The sequence below is a fragment of the Myotis lucifugus genome, unplaced genomic scaffold, assembly GCF_000147115.1.
Source record: "Myotis lucifugus unplaced genomic scaffold, Myoluc2.0 scaffold_138, whole genome shotgun sequence".
Classification (NCBI taxonomy): Eukaryota; Metazoa; Chordata; class Mammalia; order Chiroptera; family Vespertilionidae; genus Myotis; species Myotis lucifugus.
In genome coordinates, this window is record NW_005871186.1 from 1,604,250 (window position 1) to 1,629,609 (window position 25,360).

General features: G+C 43.7%; 1 protein-coding gene and 1 pseudogene across 6 annotated transcripts in view; both read left to right on the forward strand.

Moving 5' to 3' along the window:
• The first annotated feature begins 695 nt into the window (after nt 1-695).
• RRM1 (ribonucleotide reductase catalytic subunit M1) overlaps nt 696-25,360 on the forward strand; it is a 50,073-nt gene continuing 25,408 nt past the window's right edge. For 3 of the 6 annotated variants that reach the window (XR_002830660.1, XM_006094517.3, XM_023758714.1), the window contains exons 1-7: nt 696-897; nt 9,615-9,703; nt 13,709-13,886; nt 15,462-15,562; nt 16,840-16,899; nt 18,939-18,978; nt 19,237-19,399. Coding sequence is in view for 5 of the 6 variants with exons in the window: in XM_006094517.3 (XP_006094579.1) it covers nt 879-897; nt 9,615-9,703; nt 13,709-13,886; nt 15,462-15,562; nt 16,840-16,899; nt 18,939-18,978; nt 19,237-19,399 (650 nt within the window). In the remaining variant the exon portion in view is untranslated. Of the gene's footprint in view, nt 898-8,692; nt 8,712-9,614; nt 9,704-13,708; nt 13,887-15,461; nt 15,563-16,839; nt 16,900-18,938; nt 18,979-19,236; nt 19,400-25,360 lie in introns of those variants that run through there. The other 3 variants (XM_014460739.2, XM_023758715.1, XM_023758716.1) reach the window with 3 other exon arrangements.
• LOC102418579 lies at nt 22,811-25,282 on the forward strand (annotated as a pseudogene).

Below are 25,360 nucleotides of genomic sequence, written 5' to 3' on the forward strand. Positions count from 1 at the left end.
ATAAAAATCAGTTTGTGTAGCCCAAATCACCAGCTTCTACATCAGTCACCAAGATATGTCTATTCTACCTCCACAAGGACGTTATGGCTGACCCGGTCTCTACCACTGTCCCCCGAAAAACTCTAAAAGCAAATGGATCTTGTCCCTTCTCAAAACTCTCCCGGGGCTCCCATTTACATCAGGGTAAAACCCTCGCCTAGCAAGGCTTTCCAATCAGACAGAGTAGTGCCAGGCTTTCTGCTGACTAACAGGCCCGAGGCTCCCGGCCCTCCGGCTATGGATCCCAGGCTACAGCTCACATCAGACGGCAGTCTCGTGTTATCAAAATAGTACAGTAGGCAAGATAAGAAAACGTGTTTTGGATGGTTGGCTTTTAGTTATTTCAAAATACTTGAACTGTCTTGACCGCAGCCGGGACGCAATGGCGAGAGCGGAGGGCCCGACCTGGTGCACTCTGAGTGCTGGGTCCCGTCCCAGGCTCGGCTAAGACTTGGCGGCGAGAGATCAGTGTCGACTCCGTACCCCACGCAGGTGCAGGAGCGGCGCGGGCTGCTGGACTCTGCCCACACTTAATATGGCGGCGGGAGCGTCGCATTCCCGCCGGGCGTGCCACACCCACTGCTGCCACGAAAGGGGCGTGGTTTCCTGGGCCCCGCCCACGTTCAAACGGTGGCTAATGAGCAAGGCTGACTTTCTGTAAAGTTGGTCCTTCCCACCGCCGGGCGCTGGCAGCGTAGCGTAGAGAACGTGATGCGTGCGACGTTGTTTTTGCGTCTCGGGTGGCGGGAAGGAGATTCGGCTTTTCTTGCCTTTGCTCTTCGGAGGAGAGTGCGCTTCGGACCCGAATCGCATCAGTATCGCCTCAGCTACCAGCCGCGATGCATGTGATCAAGCGAGGTGAGCGGCCGGGGAGCGGCCGGTGGGACAGTGGGGGGCGGGTCAGGGGACGCGGCTGCTGCCTCCCGAGCAGTTGGCCGCGCCCGCCGGTCCGTCTCCGCCGCTTCCCGCTCTGCCCGCGCGGCTTCCCGCCATGTCAGCCAGCCGGGCCTGCAGGCGCGCCTCTGCCCCCCCCACCCCCCACCCCCGCTCGGTCTTCAGTCGGCGCCCCTCGGCTTGGTCATCCAGCCGCGTCTCTAAAGAGTGACCCCTTCACCTTTATCGAGTAACCCCTGTGTGCGCCTAGCGTTTCCCAGGCAGCCTTTTCCTCACCGCGAGCCTCTGAGGTAGGATTATCGGCTCCATTTTATAGAAGAAGAAACTGGAGCGCAGAGAGAGAGAGAGAGAGGGGTCCGGTGACTGATGCCAAGTCGCCCAGTGAGTTGATGGTGAGGCCAGGGTTGGAACCCGACTTTTATTTGAAAACTGGGTTACTAGGGAAAAAAGGACTTTGTACCCTCCGAGGGCACCTCTGAGCTCTCTGACCCATAGAAAAAGTGTGGAAGGACGAGGATACCGTGAATAGAACCAGATCTCAGGCCCTAGCCGGCTTGGCTCAGTGGATAGAGCGTCGGCCTGCGGACCGATGGGTCCCAGGTTCGATTTCGGCCGGGGGCACATGCCTGGGTTGCGGGCTCCGTCCCCGGTTGGGGGTGTGCAGGAGGCAGCCGATCAATGATTCTCATCATTGATGTTTCTATCTCTCCTTCTCCCTTCCTCTCTGAAAATCACAGAAATATATTTAAAAAAAAAAAAAGCCGTAACCGGTTTGGCTCAGTGGATAGACAGAGGTCGCCTGCGGACTGAAAGGTCCCACGTTCGATTCTGGTCAAGGGCATGTGCCTTGGTTGCGGGCACATACCCCGTTGGGGGGGCGTGCGGGTGTGCAGGAGGCAGCTGATCGATATTTCTGTAAAAAATCAATAAAAAATATTAAAAAAAAAAAAAGAACCAGATCTCAGACAGACATATCCCCGGATGTGGTGCCATTTGTTCCAGAGGAGGGTGGGGTAGGGACCAGCTGCCCTTCCCCCGAGGAGAAACTGAATCAGATTAGGGTGTCCCCGAGGCCTTTTGACAAGATGGGGGCCCGGAAGAGCCGCGGACTTGCATTCCTCAGCAGTTACTTCCCGTTAGACCTGCCGAGCGCCTCCTTGGGGCCTGCCTTTTGCTTGGCTGTGACGTTATGAGGGACAGCCCTGCCTGGGGAAAGGGTTTATTCATTTTCAGGTTGGGGAATACTAGAGCAAAATGTACTTTTAATATACATATATATATATTTTTGTTGATTTCAGAGAGGAAGGGAGAGGGAGAGAGATAGAAACATCAGTGATGAGAGAGAATCATTGTTCGGCTGCCTCCTGCACGCCCCCTACTGGGGATCGAGCCCACAGTCCAGGCATGTGCCCTTGGCCGGAATGGAAGTCAGAATCGAACCTGGGACCCTCCAGTCCGCAGACCGACGCTCTATCCACTGAGCCAAGCCAGCTAGGGCCAAAAGGTACTTTTAACACAGAACCATGCCAGGCAGATAGGAACAAGTCCTGAGTTGAATCGACTGATGCTAAAAGTCATTTTACAATATTCTGCACTCCACAAATACGAGTTGGCTGACTGGATGTTTGTTTTATCCACTAGGTTCTGAGTTTCAAAGAGGGCACTTTATGCCCACACTAGCACTGGACCTGCCATGAAGAAATGCTCAAAGATTGAATGAGAATAAATTTTATTTTATTGATTTTATTTTTTAGAGAGAAAAGAAGGGGGGGTGCGGAGAGAAGCATCAATGCCAGAGAAACATCGATTGGATGCCTCTTGCACACCCCTTACCGGAATCAGCCGGTAACCCCGCCCTGGACCCTGCCTGGGAATCCAGCGGTGCCTCTCGGTGCATGGTGCGCTGCTCAACCAACCGAGCCACACGGGACAGTGGGAAGAATAATTATTTTAAAATATTGGATGCCTGCCCCCCCCTGGCTTGGCTCAGTGGTTGAGCATCGACCTGTGGACCAAACGGTCAAGGGTTCAATTCCCGGCCAGGGCGCATGCCCTGGTTGTGGGCTCAGCCCCCCACTAGAGGTCGTGCAGGAGGCAACCAATCAATGATTCTTTCTCATTGATGTTTCTCTCTCTCTCTCTCTTCCTTTCTGAAATAAATAAAAATGTATTTAAAAAATATATAAATGTATATGAAGCCCTGGTGATGGGGTGGCTCAGTTGGAACATTGTCCTATACAACAGAAGGTTGCAGGTTCAATTCCCGCTGAGGCACTCACGGGAGGCGCAACTGATGGATGCTTCTCTCCCTTTCTCTCTCCCTTTCTTTCTCCTTCCTCTCCCTCTCCCTCCACCCTCCCTCTCTCCTCTCTCATTCTTCCCTCCCCCCCCCCCTTTTCTCTAAAATGAATAAAAACATATCCTTGGGTGAAGATTTTAAAAAAAAGGAAAATATAGGATGTAATGAATGCAGTTGGTAGGCCAGTAATTGATTTGGTTGTGACCAGGTGGTTTAGCTATAGTTAAGAGATGAGAGAGAATCATTGACTGGCTGCCTCCTGCACAGTGGTGGCCCTTCATCCTGTCTTTAGTATCTTTACAACATTCTCTGAATTTCCCTAGTCTCCCATTTTACCTGATGAGACCAAAAGACCTCAGACATGTACATCAAGTTTTTTATACCTATAGAAAAAGATATGGAAGGATGAGTATGCTCTTATGGTAAATCTGTAACAGATGAACTGAAAACTTGTGGATGTAGATTACTGCATGGGTAACACCTTTGTATTGAATTTTTAATTTTGGGGGTTCACTTTCAAATACTGGAGTTTACAAAGTACTTCCCGACACAAGCTCTAAAAGACAGGGCTTACTTTGTTTCTCATTCCTTCAGAGAACATAATTTGATCCAGAGGGTTTGGTAGAATTTTTCAGTGTAGCATTCAGCAAGGCTTGTTAATATACAACTTTGTATTTAGATTTGTTTATTTACGTTTAAGTTTTTTTGTGTGTTTTTTTACGTTTAAGTTTTAATGTGCTTTTTATTTTTGGTATGTCAGTGTAGTAGCAGACTAACTCCTGTAGTTTTGTGAATTTCAACGTAATTATTCAGGAGGGCAACTGGTCATCAACCTGTAAGTACTTGTTGAATGTGCTAATATATCGCTAAGCACTTTGAGGGAAATATTAGAGGGAGAGGCAGCTCCATCTTCAGAGATCTTAGGGTTGTTAGGGACATAGGAATAACCCATATGAAAATCCTATATAATAAAAGTGTAGTTTGCAAATGGTCCCCTTGACAGAGTTCTTCCAGGAGGTAGACCAGGGGGTGGGCTGCCAGGGGAAGGGAGGGAGGCCCCAGCTGGCTGGCAGCCGCTAGGGACCCTACCAGTACATGAATTTCATGCACTGGGGCTCTGGTTGTTAGATATCTGAATTGGAATAGTAGATGATTTTTTCTCATCTGCTTTCTTGAGCTATTTTTCTTGTGGGAGAATATATTGCCTAGGGCAGTGGTTGGCAAACCGGGACTCACAAGCCACATGCGGCTCTTTGGCCCCTTGAGTGTGGCTCTTCCACAAAATACCACGTACAGTGCGATTGAAACTTCGTAGCCCATGTGCAGAAGTCGGTTTTCGGCCTGGGCGAGTCTATTTTGAAGTAGTGGTGTTAGAAGAAGTGGGGGGTGTCGGTTGGTCGGGCGACGGGAGACTCGGTGCAGGCAGGGGAGGTACATTGTTTTGAGGTACGTTCCCTGAAGTCGACCCCTTCCAACTCTCCCATCCACAGTCGTCTATCTGAAACAACTATACAAGATGAGTGTGGATGGGAGAGTTGGAAGGGGTCGACCTCAGCAAACATACCTCAATCAGATTGAGGACATTTTTAGCAAAGGCCAGTTTAGGAGTACCCTAATTAAGTTAATAACAATGTACCTACCTATATAGTTTAAGTTTTAAAAATTTGGCTCTCAAAAGAAATTTCAATCGTTGTACTGTTGATATTTGGCTCTGTTGACTAATGAGTTTGCCGACCACTGGCCTAGGGAGATCAGGTTGAAAAATAAAAAGTTGAGAACCATTGGAATAAATGCCGTGAAGCTGATTTCGTTGTAAAGTGTGCTTTGGAATTTAGTAGTATAGTGTTTTCAAAACTTTTGATTGTAACTCATGGTAAAAATTACATTCTACATAATGACTTAGTAAACACATCCATGTATATGTACACATACATAAAACTGAAACAAAAGTTTGCAAAATAACACCTTCTAAAGCACCCATTTGCACTCTGATAATCTCTCTTCTATTCCAGGTTCTTTATCTCCCTTTCCTCCCTCATCTCCTTTACAGTCCACTGTATTATTTTACAAATCTGTGTGGATATTGTGCTGGGCACTGAGGTTAGAGTGGTAAGTAGGCAGACGTAGTTTCTGCTTTCAGAGATATTGAATTCATGATTCCCATTTAAAGAAAGTTGTTTTATACCTAACTGTACTTCTCAACCAAAATTCCTAGGATGTAAAGCAGATTACATCTGTTGTGGACAACTAACCCAAGATACTTGACCAGTACTATATGGTCTACATGTTCATATCCCCTTTTTTTCTTTAGTTCCTTTACTTCAGTTCCCTCCTACCTCACACATTTTCCCTTTTTTCCTTCAGTTTCTTCTGTTTCAAGTAATAGCAGAGGCCAAACACTCACTATAATAATTCTTTCTTGCCTTAATTTCTGTCTAGGAAGATTATTCAATATTGGGCATCGTTTTTAAAACTTCAAGGTCAAAATGTACAACTGGTTACACACATAGTCAAGGATGTAGCACATTAAGTGCCCTGTCAGTCACTGGTGACTGACACCATACTTTCCATCCGGAAGACAAAACAGACTGCGTGCTTTACATGTTAATACCTGGCTATGTCTACCTCAGTAAAGATACCAGATTTGGAAAAATACTCTTTCCTTTATTTACAGTAAATGAATACATAATCAGACAGTAAACAACTTGAAGGGAAATTGCTGGGGCTACTGCCAAAACAGGAAAAATCTTTAAATTCCCTTGTACAATTATTTTAGACAATAGAATTACTCTTGACCATATCCTAGCTAATCAAGGTGGGGTTTGCACTGTTAATATCTTTTATTGTACTTAAATAAAACACCTCTGGTGAAATAAAGATGGAATTAGATAAAGTCTGGACACAAGCCAAATGATTAAATACAGAGCTCATTGACACTTTATGATTCTCTATCTTAAGCTGACTGCCATCAGTATTGCCTCCTGTTTCAGATCTAGTCTGCAAATTGGACTTAGCATTTTGTTTATTACAGGGATTTTTGCGGTTATAAAACTTTCTTCTGCATAGCTTGATGTTATAAGGACAGTAAGCACTCTGATAATGGGTGCTCAACATTCTGAGATCTTTAAGGCGAATGAAACTTCATAGGAGAAACCTGAAGAACTATAGAAGATGTTTGCCCTTAAACATGATAGTAAAGTCTTCCTTTCTCTGGCTTTTGAGGCTGGGTTGGAGCATGGGTTTGATTCCCAGACAGTGCACATATCCAGGTAGTGGGTTTGGGGTGCATAGGGGAAGCAACTGATTTATAATTCTCTCCCCCTCTCCTCTAAAATAAATTGTTACACTGTAAATTGTTAAAAAGAAGAAGAAAAAGACCTCTGCTTTAGTGCTCTTGTTGCTCAAATGCGGCCTAAGGCTCCTAAGAAAAAAGAAAACCGCTTTCCCTGTTAGGGTTGCTGAAGGAGGAACACACGGGGCCAAAAGTGGTAAAGAATTTATAAATTTACTAGAGGCCTAGTGCACAAATTCGTGCACATGTGGAGTCCCTCGGCCTGACCAACAATCGAGACCAACGGGGGGGCCAGCTGGATGCGGGGAGGAACCCCAGGAGGTTGGCTAGCTGGCTGGGGGGGGGGGGGGGGACCACGGGAGGTTGGCTGTGGGAATGCATTGAGTGTCTTCCCCCTGGTGGTCAGTGTGGGTCATAGTCACTGGTCGACTGGTCATTCCGGTTGTTTTGGTCATTTGGTCATAATGGTTGCTTCGGCTTTTATATATATAGATTGTTACATCTGTGAGTAGAAGGGCTGAGACCAAAATGCATCATCAGAGCAGAGTAGGGGGAGTGGGATATTTATGTCTCTTGTAAAGGTCAGTCAGAGTAACCTATAGGGCCTGGTGTAGGCAGTCCACTGGAAACTGGGTGAGGCAATTCACTGGAAACTGAAGGCCGTTAATGAAACCTATAATTAAAATAACAGGAAAATCTCATGGAGCACAAGGATGTGTCTAACATTCCAGGGAGGGCCAAGAACCCCAAGTGGGGCATAATGCAGCGCAAGAATGTGCCTAACATTTCTTCCTAAATGGAACATGACATACTGGATATGAATCTTCCTGGCAACAAGGGACCAGTGTTGCTTTTCATTTTCCATGTCGTTTTTAGTTTTTGAGATCATTTTCCATTTTTGACATCATTTCATTTTTGATGATGCTTTTAAGGAAGGATCTTGATCAAAAGGGGAAAATGTGAAAAATAATATAAATGGAGCCTTTTTATTTTTAAAATATATTTTTATTGACTTGAGAGAAAAAGAGAGGGAGAGAGAAATGTCAATGAGAAAAGAAAATCATTGATTGGCTGCCTCCTGCATGCCCCCTACTGGGGATCGAGCATATAACCCAGGCATGTGCCCTTGGCTGGATTTGAATCCGGAACCCTTCAGTCTGCAGGCCAACACTCTATCCACTGAGCCAAACTGGCTAGGGCATAAATGCAGCCTTTTTAAAATGGAGTTGGAGCTGCCATCCAGAGCAATTGCCTTGTGCATCTTATTCTTCAAACCTTTGGGGTGTGAAAACAGGGCAAAATAACCTTTGAACTGAGTCTAAAACAACATTGTATCCCAAACAACTGTTATCAAAGATAACAAAACATGACTACTGGATAGAAAATAAACATTGACTTATTTATTTTTTTAATATATTTTATTTATTTTTTACAGAGAGGAAGGGAGAGGGATAGTCAGAAACATCAATGAGAGAGAAACATCAATCAGCTGCCTCCTGCACACCTCCTATTGGGGATGTGCCCACAACCAAGGTACATGCCCTTGACCGGAATTGAACCTGGGACCTCTTGGTCCACAGGCTGGCGCTCTATCCACTGAGCCAAACCGGTTAAGGCGGAAGATGATTTTGATATGTAATAAATCCAAAATTGATAATTACCCTATGAGAGTATTTAAGTCAACTTTATCATGTTGGTGTTAGAATGGAAACAGGTTTGTAAGTCATTTAGCAATCAATAAATACTTGACTACCTACTATGTGCTAGGCCAGTGGTCGGCAGACTGCGGCTCTTTGGCCCCTTGAGTGTGGCTCTTCCACAAAATACCGACTTCTGCGCAAGAGGCACGAAGTTTCAATCGCACTGTACATGCGCACCCCCACGTGGTATAAGTGCTTAGCTAAGATGGAAAAGGCATTACATTTGTGGATGGAAGACGAACAAAAAATGCGTTCTGATAGATGTCAGCATGTTGCTCCAGAAATCATCAAGCTTATACGAACATTTCAGCAAGGCATCTGTAAAACAAGTGGCACCACATCCTTTATTGCAATTAATGGATCGTTATGCAAATTTAAGGATATGTTCGAACTGAAAAATATAAAAATTATCCAAAAGGCTGCATTTCCTGATAAGCTGCTGCTGCCACATTTCCTGCAGTGTTAAAGAAGTTGGTTGAGAAGAAAGGTAAGTATGTAGAGGAAAAAAAGATACAGGGAATGCTCCCCAAAATGTAAACATACTTTAAATAATTATAAAGGCAGTTTTATTAAAATACATTTCTTTTCAAAATGTAATAAAAATCAGCTGTTAAAGTGTGCATACATTTATGGGGGATACCCTATATATAGTAGGTCTTGGTAATGTCTGGTTTCAGGCATTCACTGGGGGTCTTGGAATGGATAAGGGGGGACTACTATAAAATGTAGAGTATGTCATGATAAGTGCTATGGAGAAAAATAAAGCATAGAAGGAGGAGGAGGAGGAGGCTGTGTTTGGGGTATTAAAATTTAAAATAGCGTGATCAGGGAAAGCCTCATTGAGAAGATTATATCGAGCAAAGACCTGACATCAGTAGAAATAGCAAGGAGGCCAGTGTAAAGTGAGGAAGTGGAAGAGTAGGAAGTGAAGTGAGGAAAAGAGGTATACAGGGCAGGTTTAGGAATCTGCATTATTGTAATAATTTTTAATTTGATTTTGAAGGAGATGATCAACCACTATTGGGAATTTGGAGGGGGTAATGACATGACATTGATGTAAGGTGGTTTTTTTTTTTTTCTCTTTGATGTAAGTTTTAAAGAATAATTCTGGCTGCTATATGGGACAAGGGGAGAAACAGATCAGTCATTTGAGAAGTTATTGTAAGAATCCATCTAATTTATAATGAAAGGGAAGAGAAGATTTTCAGAATAGAATTCCTACTCTTTGAAGATACATAAATAATATCTTGATGAATCTACTGGGGGGCTGAATCTTTTAATAGCATTCTATGTTGGTCAATTTTAAAAGTTCGTGTATTGATTACATTTGATTCTTTTACATTGCTATCTTAATAAGTGCTAACATGAATTGTATGGTTTGATTCTTCAGATGGCCGCCAAGAACGGGTCATGTTCGACAAAATTACATCTCGAATCCAAAAACTTTGTTATGGACTCAATATGGACTTTGTTGATCCTGTAAGTAAATATGGTTTATATCTTGGGTTTCTTGCTTCAAGTGATTCTTTTTACTTATTTCTTATCTCTGGCCTTTCTTTCACTTCATATATATTTTGATTTGGGGTATTCTGCTTATGATCTTGGGTTTAAATGTTAACACATTGCTCAAATTTTTTTTTTTCCTAAATTTTGGTTCTGGGCTCTGAATTCTGACTTTTCAGAGAACTAAAAAGTGAACAGAGGAAAACTTGACATTGACATTTTGTTACAGACATCTTTGAGTAAATTGTTTTATTTATAAGAAAAAAAGCCTGTAGTAAAGCTTGTTCTGGAATTGTGATCATTTGGGTAGAAACTGGTTTGAAATTTGCTTTTTTGTTATCTATGTAGAAAGAATGCATTTAAGTAATATAAAGTAGATTTCATGGGTAACATTTAAATTAAGGAAAACAAACTATTCATAAGCAAGTCGTTCTTCTTTTCTTACCTTCTATAACTCCTCTACTCTAGACCCTCATCATCTCTTACCTAGACTGCTGTCTCTAGTGGTCTCTAAAGTATCCTCCTGGTCTTCCTCTAATCTTGCCCCCTTCAAATGCATCTTCCCCATGACTTCCAAAATCATCTTCCTAAAATGGAGTCTTTAAGACACTTTTTTCCAAACCCACTCTTGTTGCTTCAGCCTTATTTAGGTATATTATCTCTACCTCTATAGCACTTGTACTGGCCTGATAACATTGACCACATAATATGGAAATTAATTACATATGTCTCTCTTCTCCCCTACAATTGAGAGTGGGTTGTATCTTATTCTTGTGGTATCCACAGTGCGTGGCACATATATAACTAGACACTTGATAGTGAATTGACCAAATGGTCAAAAGAAAATAATTTTATACAACCTTAAAATGTTTTTATTACAAATTGTCTTTTACTTTTAGGAATTCTAGACAATAATTAGAATAGTAGAATGTTAAAGTTGGAATGAACCTGAGAGATCATCCTATTGCATCTTCTTTACTTTGTAGATAAGTAAGGACCAAAGAGAAAGGGGAGTTACTTATATAAGCTAGTGGGGTTGTAACGAGAACAACTGAGGTCTCCTGACATAAGATATTCTACTAGTATTCCTCATGCAGCACCACATTTCACAGTACAGAGTGCTGCTGTAGTAGACTCAAGCTTTCTGGGGTAGATTCAGCTGAAATAGTCTGTATACTATTGTATCTGGCACTGTTAGCATACAGATGTTATTTTATTCTATGTTTTGATTACTTGCTGTGTAGCATCAGAAACTATTCAGAAGACTTCACTATTTTTTAAAAAATTGTTGACACTATTACATGTGTCTCCCATTTTCACCCCCTTTACCCAGCTTCACCCAGCCTCCACCCCACTGCCTTTGGCCATCTCCACACTTGTCTGTGTCCATTGGCTATGCATATATGTTCTTTGGCTAATCTTTTTACTTTCTTTCATCCAGCCCCCCAACCACCACTCCCTCCCCCTGCCCTCTGACCTCTGTCAGTCTGTTCCATGTATCCATGCCTCTGGTTCTATTTTGTTTGTCTGTTTATTTTGTTCATTAGATTCCACATGTAAGTGAGAACATATGGTATTAGTCTGTTGGTTTATTTCGCTTAGCATAATAATCTCCAGGTCCATCCATGTTGTTGCAAAAGGTAAGTTCCTGTTTGTTTGTTTTTCCCCAGTTTTTTTATCCAGTCATCTACTGATGGGCACTTGGGCTATTTCCAAATCTTGGATATTGTAAATAACACTGTTATTTATATAGGGGTGCATGTATTCTTTTTGATTGATGTCTCAGGATTCTTAGGATATATTTCCAGAAGTGGGACCACTGGGTCAAAAGGCAGTTCATATTTAATTTTTTGAGGAAACTCCATACTGTTTTCATTAGTGGTTGCACCAGTTTGCATTTCCACCTGCGTTGTACAAGGGGTCCCTTTTTTCTACATCCTCACCAACACTTGTTTGTTGATTTATTGATGGTAGTCATTCTGGCAGGTGTGAAATGATATCTCTTTGTGGCTTTAATTAGCATCTCTAATGATTAGTGAAGTTGAGCATTGAATTGTTTATCTTCCTGGTGAGTTGTATAATTTTTAATATATTTTGGAAATGAACCCCTTATCTGATGTATCATTGACAAATATGTTCTCCCATACAGTGGGTTCCTTTTTCATTTTGTTGATGGTTTCCTTTGCTGTACAGAAACTTTTTAGTTTGATGTAGTTCCATTTGTTTATTTTTTCTTTTGTTTCCCTTGTCCTAGGAGATATAACAGCAAAAATATTGCTACAAGACATATCTGAGGTTTTACTGCCTATGTTTTCTTCTGATTTTTATGGTTTTGCGACTTAACCTTTAAGTCTTCTGTCCATTTTGAGTTTATTCTTGTTTATGGTGTAAGTTTGTGGTCTAGTTTCATTTTTTACATGTGCCCGATTTCACTACTTTTTTACTGAACATAATTTGACTGCAGAATCTGAGAAAAAAGTGATCAGGAGCAACTTGATCCTAGGTAAAATGTAATTAGAATAGATTGTAAGCTAATAATGACACTTTTTTTTGAGGGGGTCATGTTTTGGTCAACTGGGCAATACATTTATTTTCTGTTGGATTAAGCTTTTTTACAGAAACATTTAGTGAACACATATACACAATTTAGTGTTTTTCTTAAAAATGTATGGTAATAATGTGTACATTGTGCATTTTTATATATGTGTGTACATATATATGTGTATATATACACGTACACACACACATATATATATATATATACATATACATACATATATATATATATATTTATTGATTTCAGAGAGGAAGGGGAAGGGAGAGAGAGATAGAAACATCAGTGATGAGAGAGAATCATTGATCAGCTGCCTTCTGCACGCCCCACACAGGGGATTGAGCCCGCAACCTGGGCATGTGCCCTGACGGGGAACCGAACTGTGACCTCCTGGTTCATAAGTTGCCAACCACTGAGCCACGCTGGTTGGGCTACAGTGTGTATTTTTGAAAGGGGAACCTCTTACAATATGGTCTTGAAAACTGAAATATAGTAAGGTTGAATGGGATGAGAAAGAAGACTTAGATGTAACCTTGGGCAAGTCCAAGTAACCTGAGCCTCAGGTTTCTCATGTAAAATGGTGATAGGAATAGTATCCATTTCACAAGGTGATTGTGAAATGTCAGAGATTATGAAAGTTGAGACACTTTGTAATTTGTGAAGTGCTAAAGAAAGAGTATTAAATTATAGATTACTCAGCTCCAATCCTAATTTATACCTTCATCTCTAATTGGAATGATTAAAGTTTGATTCATTTACTTTGCTGTACTTGTCTGTAGGTAGATTTTGGGGGAAGTGGGTAAGTATGTAGCTGGAACCCTGATTACTTAGGGAGAATTTGAATTAAAAATGGGGAAATACTTAAAGAATCACTGGGCTGGTGTGGCTCAGTTGGTTGGGCGGCATCCCATGCACCAGGAGGTCAGTTAGACTACCGGTCAGAGCACATGTCTGGTTGAGGGCTTGATCCCCAGTAGGGGGTGTGCAGGAGGCAGCCAATCAATGATTCTCTTTTACCATTGATGTTTCTATCTCTCTCCCTCTCCCTTCCTCTCTGAAATCAATATAAATATATTTAAAGAGAAGAAAAAAAAAAGAATTACTGCTCTGTTTTTAGCTGTTTCCATGTGAGGCTGTTCATCTTTGTCAACTATGAAATACCTATACTTAGGTATTTTAAAATTTTTTATTAATTTTTTTAGTGACACCTCTTCATTGTGTATGTAGTATGCATTTTCTGGCAGTTCTGTTGGTTTATGAATTCTCATGAGGTTTCCCGTTGCTAACCATTCTAAAAGATTTTTTTTTTTAAAAAAAGGAAGTTGACTTTTATTTTGATATACATTTGGTTGTTTTCTTTATTGCCATCCTAAGGAAGCTATTGTTTTTTTGGAAAGCTCAAGTAATTCTTGGTTTTGTTTTTATAGGCTCAGATCACCATGAAAGTAATCCAAGGTTTATACAGTGGGGTCACTACTGTGGAACTAGATACTTTGGCTGCTGAAACAGCTGCAACCTTGACTACTAAGCACCCTGACTATGCCATTCTGGCAGCAAGGATTGCTGTCTCTAACTTGCACAAAGAAACAAAGAAAGTATTCAGTGGTGAGTCTAGAGGAAAGATTAGAAATAATTTAATATTCCTAGGAAATTTATAAGGGTACTAGAATGACAGAAGAAAAGTTACATCTTGTTTTTAAAAAGCAAGTTAGTGGCAGAGGGGGCACTAGAACTTCCCATTTCCCATGCTGCTGACTTGCTGAATGGAAAGGTCAGTGGATCTTTTTGTTTTCTCGTATGCACGCTTTTTTTTCTTTCTTTTTGAAGCCTATTTTGAAGTAGTTGGTGGTACTGTGCTTGGAAAAATGAGTAGCACATATTGACAAGTTCTGCATTAAACAAAATGGTGCAGTTAATCTTGTGTCCTATTAGCAAATACTTTACTCCGTTGCTGCCATTTTATAGCTCAGGGAATGTGGGCAAGGGAAGGTTAAATAATTTGTTTGGTATATAAAAAGTGGTATATAGCCGTAACCAGTTTGGCTCAGTGGTTAGAGCGTCGGCCTGCAGACTGAAGGGTCCCAGGTTCAATTCCAGTCAAGGGCATGTACCTTGGTTGCGGGCACATCCCCAGTAGGAGGTGTGCAGGAGGCAGCTGATCGATGTTTCTAACTATCTCTCTCCCTTCCTCTCTGTAAAAAATCAATAAAATATATTTTTTAAAAAAAGTGGTATATAAGAAGTCAGATAGTAAGACGATGACAGAAATCTTTGGCTCTTGACTCCAGATTTTTGTGCTGGGCCTCGAACAGTGTATTCTCCCTCTTTAGTAGATTTATTGTAAACATATCAGTTCTCCCAGAATTGTATTGATACATACAAGTCCATTCCAATAAAAATGCCAACATTGTGAGTGTGTGTGTGTATTACATATAAATACAGAGAGCCAATTAATGCTATGATGTCTTAAAGAAGAGCAAATGAGAGAGCTTACTAAATGTGCATTTATAGATGTGAACTGCTTAGTATGATAGATTTTGAATTTCAAGTTCAAATTTTATTAGGGCAAAAAATTTGAGAAGAGATTATAATTTCTGCTTTTTAAAAAAATTTTCAACCAATAATTCTCAATGGGGTTGTGTATTAATCACCTAGGAATCTTTTTCAACTTGCCTATGTTCAGCCCTGGCTGGTGTTGCTCAGTGGTTGGAGCATTGGCCTGTGCACCAGAGGGTCCGGGGATCGATTCCCGGTCAAGGGCACATACCTAGGTTGCAGGTTTGATCCAAGGGTGTGTGTGGGAGGCAACCAATGGTTGTGTCTCTCTCACATCAATGTTTCTCTCTCTTCTCTTCCCACCCTCTTTCCCTCTACCCCCTCCCTTCCACTCTTTCTAAAAAAAAATCAAAAATATCCTCACTCCTGTTTTTATTTAACAAAAAGTAAAAACAATAAGCCTATGTTCACTCTAACTCTGGGAGCTTGTTTTCTCAACTGAGGCATTATATATTCAGCATGTAGATGTATATGTTTATTGAGCACTTTCTATACTAAGCATTGAGGTGGACTAGGATGAAAAAAATGGTTTGAGAACCATTGTTTTAAACTATTACTGGAAGAGTGAATTAGCTTTCCATTAAGTGGTTTTGACATTTTTATTTTCTGTTGTATTTTTTTTAGATGTGATGGAAGACCTCTACAACTACATAAATCCACATAATGGCAAACACTCTCCCATGGTGGCCCAGTCAACACTGGATATTGTTTTGGCAAATAAAGATGTATGTGTAATGCTTTCCTGGTGAAAAAAAAAATATTTTAAAAAATATTTTTATTGATTTCTGAGAGGAAGGGAGAAGGAGAGAGAGAGAGAGAGATCAATGATGAGAATCATTGATCGGCTGCCTTCTGCATGTCCCCTACTAGGGATTGAGCCCATAACACAGACATGTGCCCTTGGCAAGAATTGAACCCGGGAACCTTTGGTCCACAGGCTGATACTCTATCCACTGAGCAAAACTGGCTAGGGCATAGGTTCTTCTTCTTTTTTTTTTTTTAAAGCAACAGCACATTTTAAAAATGTAAATACTGCCGAACTGGTTTGGCTCAGTGGATAGAGCATCGGCCTGTGGACTGAGGGGTCCCGGGTTCGATTCCAGTCGAGGGCACGTACCTTGGTTGCAGGCACATCCCCAGTAGGGGGCGTGCAGGAGGCAGCTGATCGATCTCTCTCTCTGATGTTTCTAACTCTATCCTTCTCCCTTCTTTTCTGTAAAAAATCAGTAAAATATATATTTTTTTAAAAATGTAAATACTATGAAACATAGATTAAAAAGTAATTCTCTCTCCTCTGAATACTAGCTTTTCTCTTTAGAAACAACATTTTATTATTTTAAATGTATTTTTCTAGGGCTATTCTGTAATACACGTGTGCATACACATAAATTTTTCCTTTTAGTGGCAGTCTGCACAGTGTTCTTATTGATACTTTATTACAGATAGTTCTGTATTAGTATTTATGACTTAAACCTATTCTTTTGAAGAACTGCATAGCATTCTATTTTATAGAAATTTTGTGTGTGTGTGTGTGTGTGTATATATATATATGTTAATTGTTCTAGTGGTGAATATTTGTTTTCCATTTTTTGCTGAAGTGGATATCCTTGTATGGTAGTGTTTTGCTTATAGAGTATATTGGTAAGATAAGTCCTTTAAGTGGAATTGCTGAGGCAAAGAGTGTGTGCATTCAAAATATTAGGGAACATTGCCAAACTAATTCCTAACAAGGTTGCTCAGGTAAAAATTTGAAAGATCTTGCTCAACAACTTAAAAGTGATCTACTTGAGTATATGTTTTTAAGCCTATTTAGGATACTCAATTTATATAAATTTTTTTAAATTAACATTAGTTGTGGATTTCTGTTCTATAACAATAATACTTAGTGGTACCTCTTTTTTATCCTATGTCATTTTTAATTCTGGAGTCAGGGCTGAACTGTTGATTTTGTGAAAATAAGTTTAATTATTTCAATTATGGGATCTTTTTTTATCTTCATCAGCGCCTGAATTCTGCCATTATCTATGACCGAGATTTCTCTTATAATTACTTTGGCTTTAAGGTAAATAATGGGTTTCAAATACATGGGAATTTCTCCTTTAGTCAGGAAATACAGGTTTTTGTTTATATTTAGTGATACAATTATAAAGGCAATAAGTTGATGGGAGTTGGGATGTACCTAGGGAATTAGTGGGGTAGATGGATAGTGGTTGTTTGAATTAAAGAAATATAGCTTACCCATTTGCAATTTTCAGAGTTTCCAAATATTACTTCTGGATTACCTGAGGAGTTATACAGATAATTTGCCATAATGATTCCATATTGTTTTACTGTTTATGCAACAACTATTGAATCCCTACTGTGTGCCAAGTGCTTTTCTAGGTACTTTCGTGTTGATAAACTGTGATTAAGAACCTGAATGTTGGTGTTAGACCTGGGTTCGAATCTTGGCTCTACTTTTTTTTCCCTCTTTCCTTTTTTTAAATTTAATTTATTACTGCTTAACACAATTATACAAGTTTCATGTGCGCAATTCCACAACACATCATCTATACATTATTTTGTGTGTTCACCACCCCAAGTCTCTTTCCATCACCATTTATGCCCCCATACCCTTCTCCACCTCTCCTCCTCAATCCTCCCCCTTGCAGTCACCACACTGTTGTCCATGTCTATGTATTTTTCTCTCTTTGTCTCAGTTCCTCCACTGCCACCTCCTACTCCACACCCCAGGCTCTGCTCTACTTCTTAATAACAAGTTACTTAGTCTCTATGCTTATTTTCCTCATCTTTAGAATGGGGATAGTATAATAAATTTTTTTTTCTTCAGAATCTTTTATTAAGCTTAACTAGAGGTCCGGTGCACAAAAATTGTGCATGGGGTGGAGTGGGGGTCTCTCAGCCCAGCCTGCACCCTCTCCATTCCAGGACATCCCTCTTGCAATCGGTACCTCTGGTTAGGTACCTCTGGCTTCTAACCGCTCGCCTGCCTGCCTGCCTGCCTGCCTGATTGCCCCGAACTGCCTCTGCTTGTCGGCCTGACCACCCCCTAACTGGTGCCCTGCCAGCCTGGTTGCCTGATCACCCCCTAACTGGTCCCCTGCCAACCTGGCCTCCCCCTAACTGCCCCCCTGCTGGCCTGGTTGCCTGATCACCCCCTAACTGGTCCCCTGCCAACCCTAACTGGCCACCCCTAACTGCCCCCCTGCCAGCCTGGCCTCCCCTAACTGCTTCCTTGCCAGCCTGATCACCCCTAACTGCCTCTGCTTTGGCCCCCGCCACCGTGGCTTTGTCTGGAAGGATGACCGGAAAATGTCCGGTCTAATTAGCATATTACCCTTTTATTAGTATAGATCAGGGGTCCTCAAACTTTTTAAACAGGGGGCCAGTTCACTGTCCCTCAGACCGTTGGAGGGCCGGACTATAGTTTAAAAAAAAAACTATGAACAAATTCCTATGCACACTGCACATATCTTATTTTGAAGTAAAAAAACAAAACGGGAACAAATATAATATTTGTATTTGCATGTGGCCCGCGGGCCGTAGTTTGAGGACCCCTGGTCTAGATGGTCTACATCCCCAAATCATCTCTAGCCATTCTCCATCTTGCTTTGTACTCTCCAGACACAGTGACTCTCTTTTGCAAAAGTTATGATTTTTAGTCATTCAACCTTTATAATTCTGGCATTGCACGGTGGTTTCCATCTGTATAATATAATTTTAACAACAAATTCTGTTGAGGATAAGTGAGTATGTTGCTTAGATCAATGCCTAGCCTGTTATAAGTACTTAATACCTGTTAACCATTGTGATGATGGTGAATACTGTAACTTCTGCTATTGATGTTATGCATATTAATATAGAGCTAACTTTCTCCAGAAATTTTCATGCAGTCTTTTCCAAAACAAATAGCCAATTGATAATGTTCCAACTGAAGTTAGTAAGAGTAAATATATTATTATTATTTTCATTTAAAATTATATGAAAAAAAATTATATGAAAACTGAGAAGATTTAAATAGATTGACTTATTGTGAATGTTATATCTACTGTGTCTTTAAGAATGGTTCTGGAAGTTTTTTGGTTGCTTTGCTTTTTCTAGACTCTAGAACGGTCCTATTTGTTGAAGATCAATGGAAAAGGTGAGCATAAAGATGTTTGTGTGTTTTATTTTCTGTGCATTTGACTGAATATAGAGCTTTGAGCTATTTGCCTTAATATTTCTGTCTAAACTCTGACTAACATTTGTAACTTTAGGTCTAGTTTATGAATAATTGTCCTGCTTTTTTTTTTTTTAATTGTCCTGCTTTTTAAAATTGTTTTCTTTTTGACTCAGGTACATGTCTAGCCTAGTTTGTCTGACATGTTCCATCATGTGAAAACTCCTCTTTTGATTTTAGTGGCTGAAAGACCACAACATATGTTGATGAGGGTATCTGTGGGGATTCACGAAGAAGATATCGATGCTGCTATTGAAACATACAACCTTCTTTCTGAGAGGTGGTTTACCCATGCCTCTCCCACTCTCTTCAATGCTGGCACCAACCGCCCACAACTTTCTAGGTATGCATCATCTATAGTCAGTTTTAAAATTCTGAAATGGTTTTGACTAGGCAAATAAACGGCCTGAAAAACTAGGCAATTGATCACAGAAAGATTAATTTAATGAACATTTAAATCACTTCTGCTCTGATTAAATGAGACTTGCATTCTGGAAACATCTCTTTAATGTGGTAAATGAATTAGAGGGAGACAAATGCTGATAATTTTAAGCTTGATTCCAGTGATGGTTACTCAATTCTGTGAATATACCAAAAGCCATTAATTGTACACTTTAAATGGGGAATATTATGGTATGTGAATTTATATCTCAGTCAGGTTTAGAAAAAAGTAAATACTGCCTGGCCAGTGTTGCTCAGTGGTTGAGCGTCGACCTATGAACCAGGAGGTCATGGTTCGATTCCAGGTTAGAACACATGCCCGGGTTGCGGATTTGATCCCCAGTGTAGGACGTGCAGAGGCAGCTTATCAATGATTCTCATCATTGATAGTTCTATCTCCCTCCCTCTCCCTTCCTCTCTGAAATCAATAAAATACATGTATATATGTGTGTGTATGTATATGTGTGTGTGTGTGTGTGTGTGTGTGTGTGTGTGTGTGTGTAAAGAGCTAGGGTCTGTAACATCCACAACGACCGAAAGCTCAACTGAACACTGGAAGTCAGTGCTAGATTGCCGTGGCGACCCAGCACTGACTGCCAAGGGGGCTTCTGATCAGGCCCGGAGAGAGGCCCAAAGACAGAGGCAGGGTCTGATCCGCAGCTTCACTAGCAGCTGTTGATCAGCTGTTCCCTCTCTCTTTCTCTCTGGGCTTCACCAGCAACCGCACATCTGTTTCTCTCCGGGCCTCCTTGGGGGCTGCTGATCAGCCCCATCTCTTTGATCAGGCCCAGAGATAGGCTCATTGACTCTGACTGGCATTGAAACTGACTGATCAGAACCTATCTTGGTGAAGGGCCAGGAGGCAATGGCTGCCTAAGAAGCAGAGTTTTTGGCATCGAAACCAACGAATCAGAACTTAATCTGGGTGAACTGTGAAGGCAGAACCTAAGGGGGGGGCTAAGGAGGGGTTTTAAGGGGTTTTAAGGGCAACAGCTATTTGATGTAAGGAGTAAGAAAGCGGTTCAATTTTTTAATGACCAGTTTGGCAGTATAGTGCATGTGGCTGGCTATCAGTCCAGATATAGATGTCTGCAAAGAGCATCTCCTCCTGCTGAAAAAGGCTCTCTCCCCCCTCCATTTTAAGCAATCCTATCCTACATAATCTATACTAATAAAAGGGTAATATGCTAATTAGACAGGGTTGACCGGCCATCTTCTGACGTCTGACTTCCTTCCGGACAAAGCCATGGTGGTGGGAGCCGAGGCAGAGGCAGTTAGGGGTGATCAGGCCGGCAGGGGAGGGCAGTTGGAGGTGAGATCGGGCCAGCAGGGATGGGCCGTTGGGGGTGAGATCAGGCTGGCACAGAGGGCAGTTAGGGGCGATCAGGCAGGCAGTCGGGTGAACGGTTAGGGGCCAGCAGTCCCATATTGTGAGAGGGTCCAGGCTGGACTGAGGGAACCCCCTCCCCCCACATGAATTTCATGCACCGGGCCACTAGTATATAATAATAAAAGCGTAATATGCTAATAAACCCGATGACCTTCTAGACGAAGCTGGGGCTGCGAGGGAAGACCCGGTGCTGGAGGGAAGTGGTGCTGGCAGCTGGGGGAAGGAAGACCTACTCTTGCACAAATTTCGTGCATCGGGCCTCTAGTATCTATCTATCTATCTATCTATCTATCTATCTATCTATATATATATAGAAGTAAATACTGCCAGCTAATTAAGGGATGTTTATAGTAGTCTGTACTAGAGATTATGGTAATTTGGATTAGGAGGTGAAAGTGGAGATGGATGTGGGAGCAGATGCAGGCACAGGGCAGCAGCCTGAGGAGGGCCAGGGGCCTGATGTGGTGGGGGCACGACAGGCAGGAACCCTGGCTGCTGCAGGATCTGGGTCCTGGGGGCTGCAGCCAAGAGAGCCCAGCCTCACCAGCCCGGGCAGTTTCCTAACAAAAGCCAGAGATTGTGCTGTCAGTGCAAAATCTCTGGTCCTAAAGCTGCGGCTGCCAGTTCTACTTCCAATCCTGGGCACGCCAGACCTCGGGGCTGCTGCCACCTCCTGCGGCTCCTCCCCCAGGCCTCTGTGGGGCCGCCTGGCCGGGGCCACAGGGTTGGCGCGCCCAGATGCTCCAACTCTGCTTCCTGGGAGGCTTGTTCCAGAGGGCCGCTGAGTGGGCACCCCTACGAGGCTTCCCTGTCTGGAAATTAGGACCCACTTCCTCCTCTCCTCTTCCCGAGCTGTCCCTTTCCCTTTGTTGCAAACCTGACTTCATGCTGCCAAGAATTAAGCTGATGGCCAAGGCGGTAAGGTATGCGGTGGTGGTCAGAATGGTAGAGGATGCCCTAACCGGTTTGGCTTAGTGGATAGAGCGTCGGCCTGCGGACTGAAGGATCCCAGGTTCGATTCCGGTCAAGGGCATGTACCTTGGTTGTGGGCACATGCCCAGTAGGGGGTGTGCAGGAGGCAGCTAATTGATGTTTCTCTCTCATCAATTCCTCTCCCTTCCTCTCTGTAAAAAAATCGATAAAATATATATTTTTTTAAAAAGCAAAGAGTTTCATTTAAAAAAAAAAAAAGAATGGTAGACAGCCCCTGCGAGGCTGCGACGGCGCCTATGAGACTGCAACGGCTTCTGCGAGGCTGCGATGGCCCCAGTGAGCCTCCGTGAGGCTGCGACGGCCCCGGTGAGGCTGCGATGGCCCCAGTGAGGCTGCGACAGCGCCTGTGAGGCTGTGACGGTGCCTGTGAGGCTGCGACGGCCCCGGCGAGGCTGCGACAGCGCCTGCGAGGCTGCGACGGCACCTGCGAAGTTCTGACGGCCCCTGCAAGGCTGCGACGGCCCTGGGAAGCCAGTGGAACCCCGCGAGCCGCCCAGACGGCTTCGTCGACAGCCTGCGAACCAGCTCGCAGCCCAACACACAACTATCACCCGAAGGGCGAGAGGGGCGAGAGCAGCTGTAGTGTTGCTTTCTCCTCAGTTTTGGTAGCGAAATCCTCATTTTAAACATAAGAGGATACATTATTTTAAAAAGCCGTAACGTGGCTCCACACCCTTTCTGAGTAGAGTGTGAACAAGTCGTGAGAGACCTTTCCGAGCACAGGGACACGTTGCGGATGGAAATAGCTACAGTACCCATGTGTATGACCTTTGACCTGGCAACAAAAATCGTACACCTATAGATGAGGACAGTGTGGGGGTAAGGGCAGAAGGTGGGGTGGGAACTGGGTGGAGAGGAGCTATGGGGGGGAAAGGGGGGAACAACTGTAATCCGAACGATAAAGATTTATTTAAAAGAAAAAAAAAAAGAATGGTAGAGTTCACCCAGCTGTGCAAGTTGCCCACGCAGCCCTCACATCCACACTGTGTCAACACCTACCGAAGTGCACGGCATTCCCAGGCCCTGCTCCGGGGGCTACTGGCTCTTCGGGACTGTCATCCTCTTTGATGTAGTCCTGGTGGTGGAGGGGAGACACATCGAAGCCCATCACATCCTGCTGGCTGCATCCTGTGATTACTTTGGAGGAATGTTTGCTGGGGGATTGATGGAAATGGAACAGGAAGAGCTCCTAATCCACAGTGTGTCCTACAATGCCATGTGCCAAATCCTGCATTTCATGTACACTTCTGAGCTGAAGCTCAGCCTAAGCAATGTCCAGCTTCAGATGCTGGTTGTCGCCTGCCAGCTTCAGATCCCAGAAATCATCCACTTCTGCTGTGATTTCCTTGTGTCCTGGGTGGATGAGGAGAACATCCTTGATGTCTACTGCCTGGCAGAGCTATTTGACTTGAGCCGTCTGACCAAGCAGCTGGACACCTATATCCTCAAAAACTTTGTGGCCTTCTCAAGGACTGACAAGTACCGCCAGCTTCCTCTGGAGAAGGTCTGCAAGACCGAGGTGTATGAAGGTGCCCTGCTCTACCATTACACCCTGCCTGGAGCAGGTGCAAGCAGACCAGATCTCATTGCAAGACTCCCCCCCCACCCCCCACCCCCCGCAAGCTCCTTGAGACAGTGTGATTTCTCCTAATGGAACCCTAGGTCCTGCAGCGGCTGCATGACAAGCTGGACCCCAGCCCACTGAGCAACACAGTAGCCAATGCTCTCGTGTACCACCAAAATGAGCCTGCAGCCTAGCCTACAGAGTCCACAGACAGAGCTGCAGTCAGACTTCCAGTGCATTGTGGGCTTTGGGGACATTCACTCCACACCATCCACTGTTCTCAGTGACCAGGCCAAGTACTTAAAACCCTTGGCCCCCCAGATGTCCAACCAGGGCATCGCAGTGCTCAACAACTTTGTGTATCTGATTGGAGGGGACAACAATGTCCAGGGATTCCGTGCTGAGTTCTGATGCTGGAGATATGACGTGCAGCACAACCACTGATTCCAGATCCAGTCCCTGCAGCAGGAGCACACCAACCTGTGTGTGTGTGTGTGTGTGTGTGTGTGTGTGTGTGTGTGTGTGTTCTGGCCGGGGACATCTATGCAGTGGCAGGCTGTGACTACCACACTGACCTGAATGCTATGGAGCGCTATGACCCTGCCACCAACACCTGGGCCTATGTGGCCTCACTCAAGAGGGAGGTGTATGCCCATGCTGGTGCCACACTGGAGGGGAAGATGTACATTACCTACACCCGCAGAGAGGAGGACTACCTAAGGGAGACGCACTGCTATGACCCAGACAGCAACACCTGGCACACTCTGCTGGATGGGCCTGTGCAACGGGCCTGGCACGTATGGCCACCCTCCTGGACAAAGCTGTATGTGATCAGGGGCAGCAACAATGATGCTGGCTACAGGAGGGATGTGTACCAGGTGGCCTGCTACAGCTGCACATCTGGGCAGTGTTCATCTGTCTGCCCACTCCCAGCAGGGCATGGTGAGCCTGGCATTGCTGTGCTGGACAACAGGATCTATGTGCTGAGTGGCTGCTCACACAACCGTGGCAGCTGCACGGACTACATGCACATCTATGATATGGAGAAGGACTGCTGGGAGGAGGGGCCCCGGCTGGACAACTCCATCTTGGGCCTGGCAGCCTGTGTGCTCACCCTGCCCCATTCCCTGCTCCTGGAGCCATCTCATGGGACCCCTGACAGCCAGGCTGACCTGGACTTCGCCTTGGAAGTTATGAGTGTGTCTGACTGGGAGGAGTTTAACAACTCCATCGAAGATTAGGGCTCTGGGGCTGGTGTCAACAGGAAGGGAAGGGTGGCAGGAGCTCGGAGGGTAGCCCAGGCCTGAGCATTTTGCCCCAGGGCATCGAGACCCTTCTGCACCCCCAGCCGGCTGGCTCTTGCCACCCTCCCTTCACACCAGCCAACTGCCAGCTTGCAGCAGGTCTTTGTGGGGCTCTGTTGATCCTGGCTGTGGATCACCATGCAGGGGGAAGTGTTCGGGAAGGCTCTGGTCCCCTGAAGGGGTTTACCAGGCCTGCTGCTTCTCAGCTCACACAGGGTGTGCCGTCACCAGCTGTCTTGGCCTCCCTGGTTCTGGTCCCTCCTGGGCTGAGAAGGTGTCCTCCAAAGGGATCTGTGCACTGGCACCTGGGTGAGGCGGCTAAGGTATATTGAGCCCCCTTCTATGGGCAGGGGTAGGGTGGGCCCCTCACCTACCCAGCAGCTAGGAGATCAATTGAGAGCTCCCAAGCACTGGAGAGGGAGCAGAGTTGCATAAGGTTGCTTGAGACTGGTTCTAGTGATAAGAAGATCCCCTACAATTGGGCTTTTCTGACCCCATGTTGTTGATAAATGAAATAAATCATCTTACAAAAAACAACAACAAAACAATATATGTTGATATGTTTTACTATCTCATAGCTGGTAACTATATATTTTTTCTTGTAAAAACACC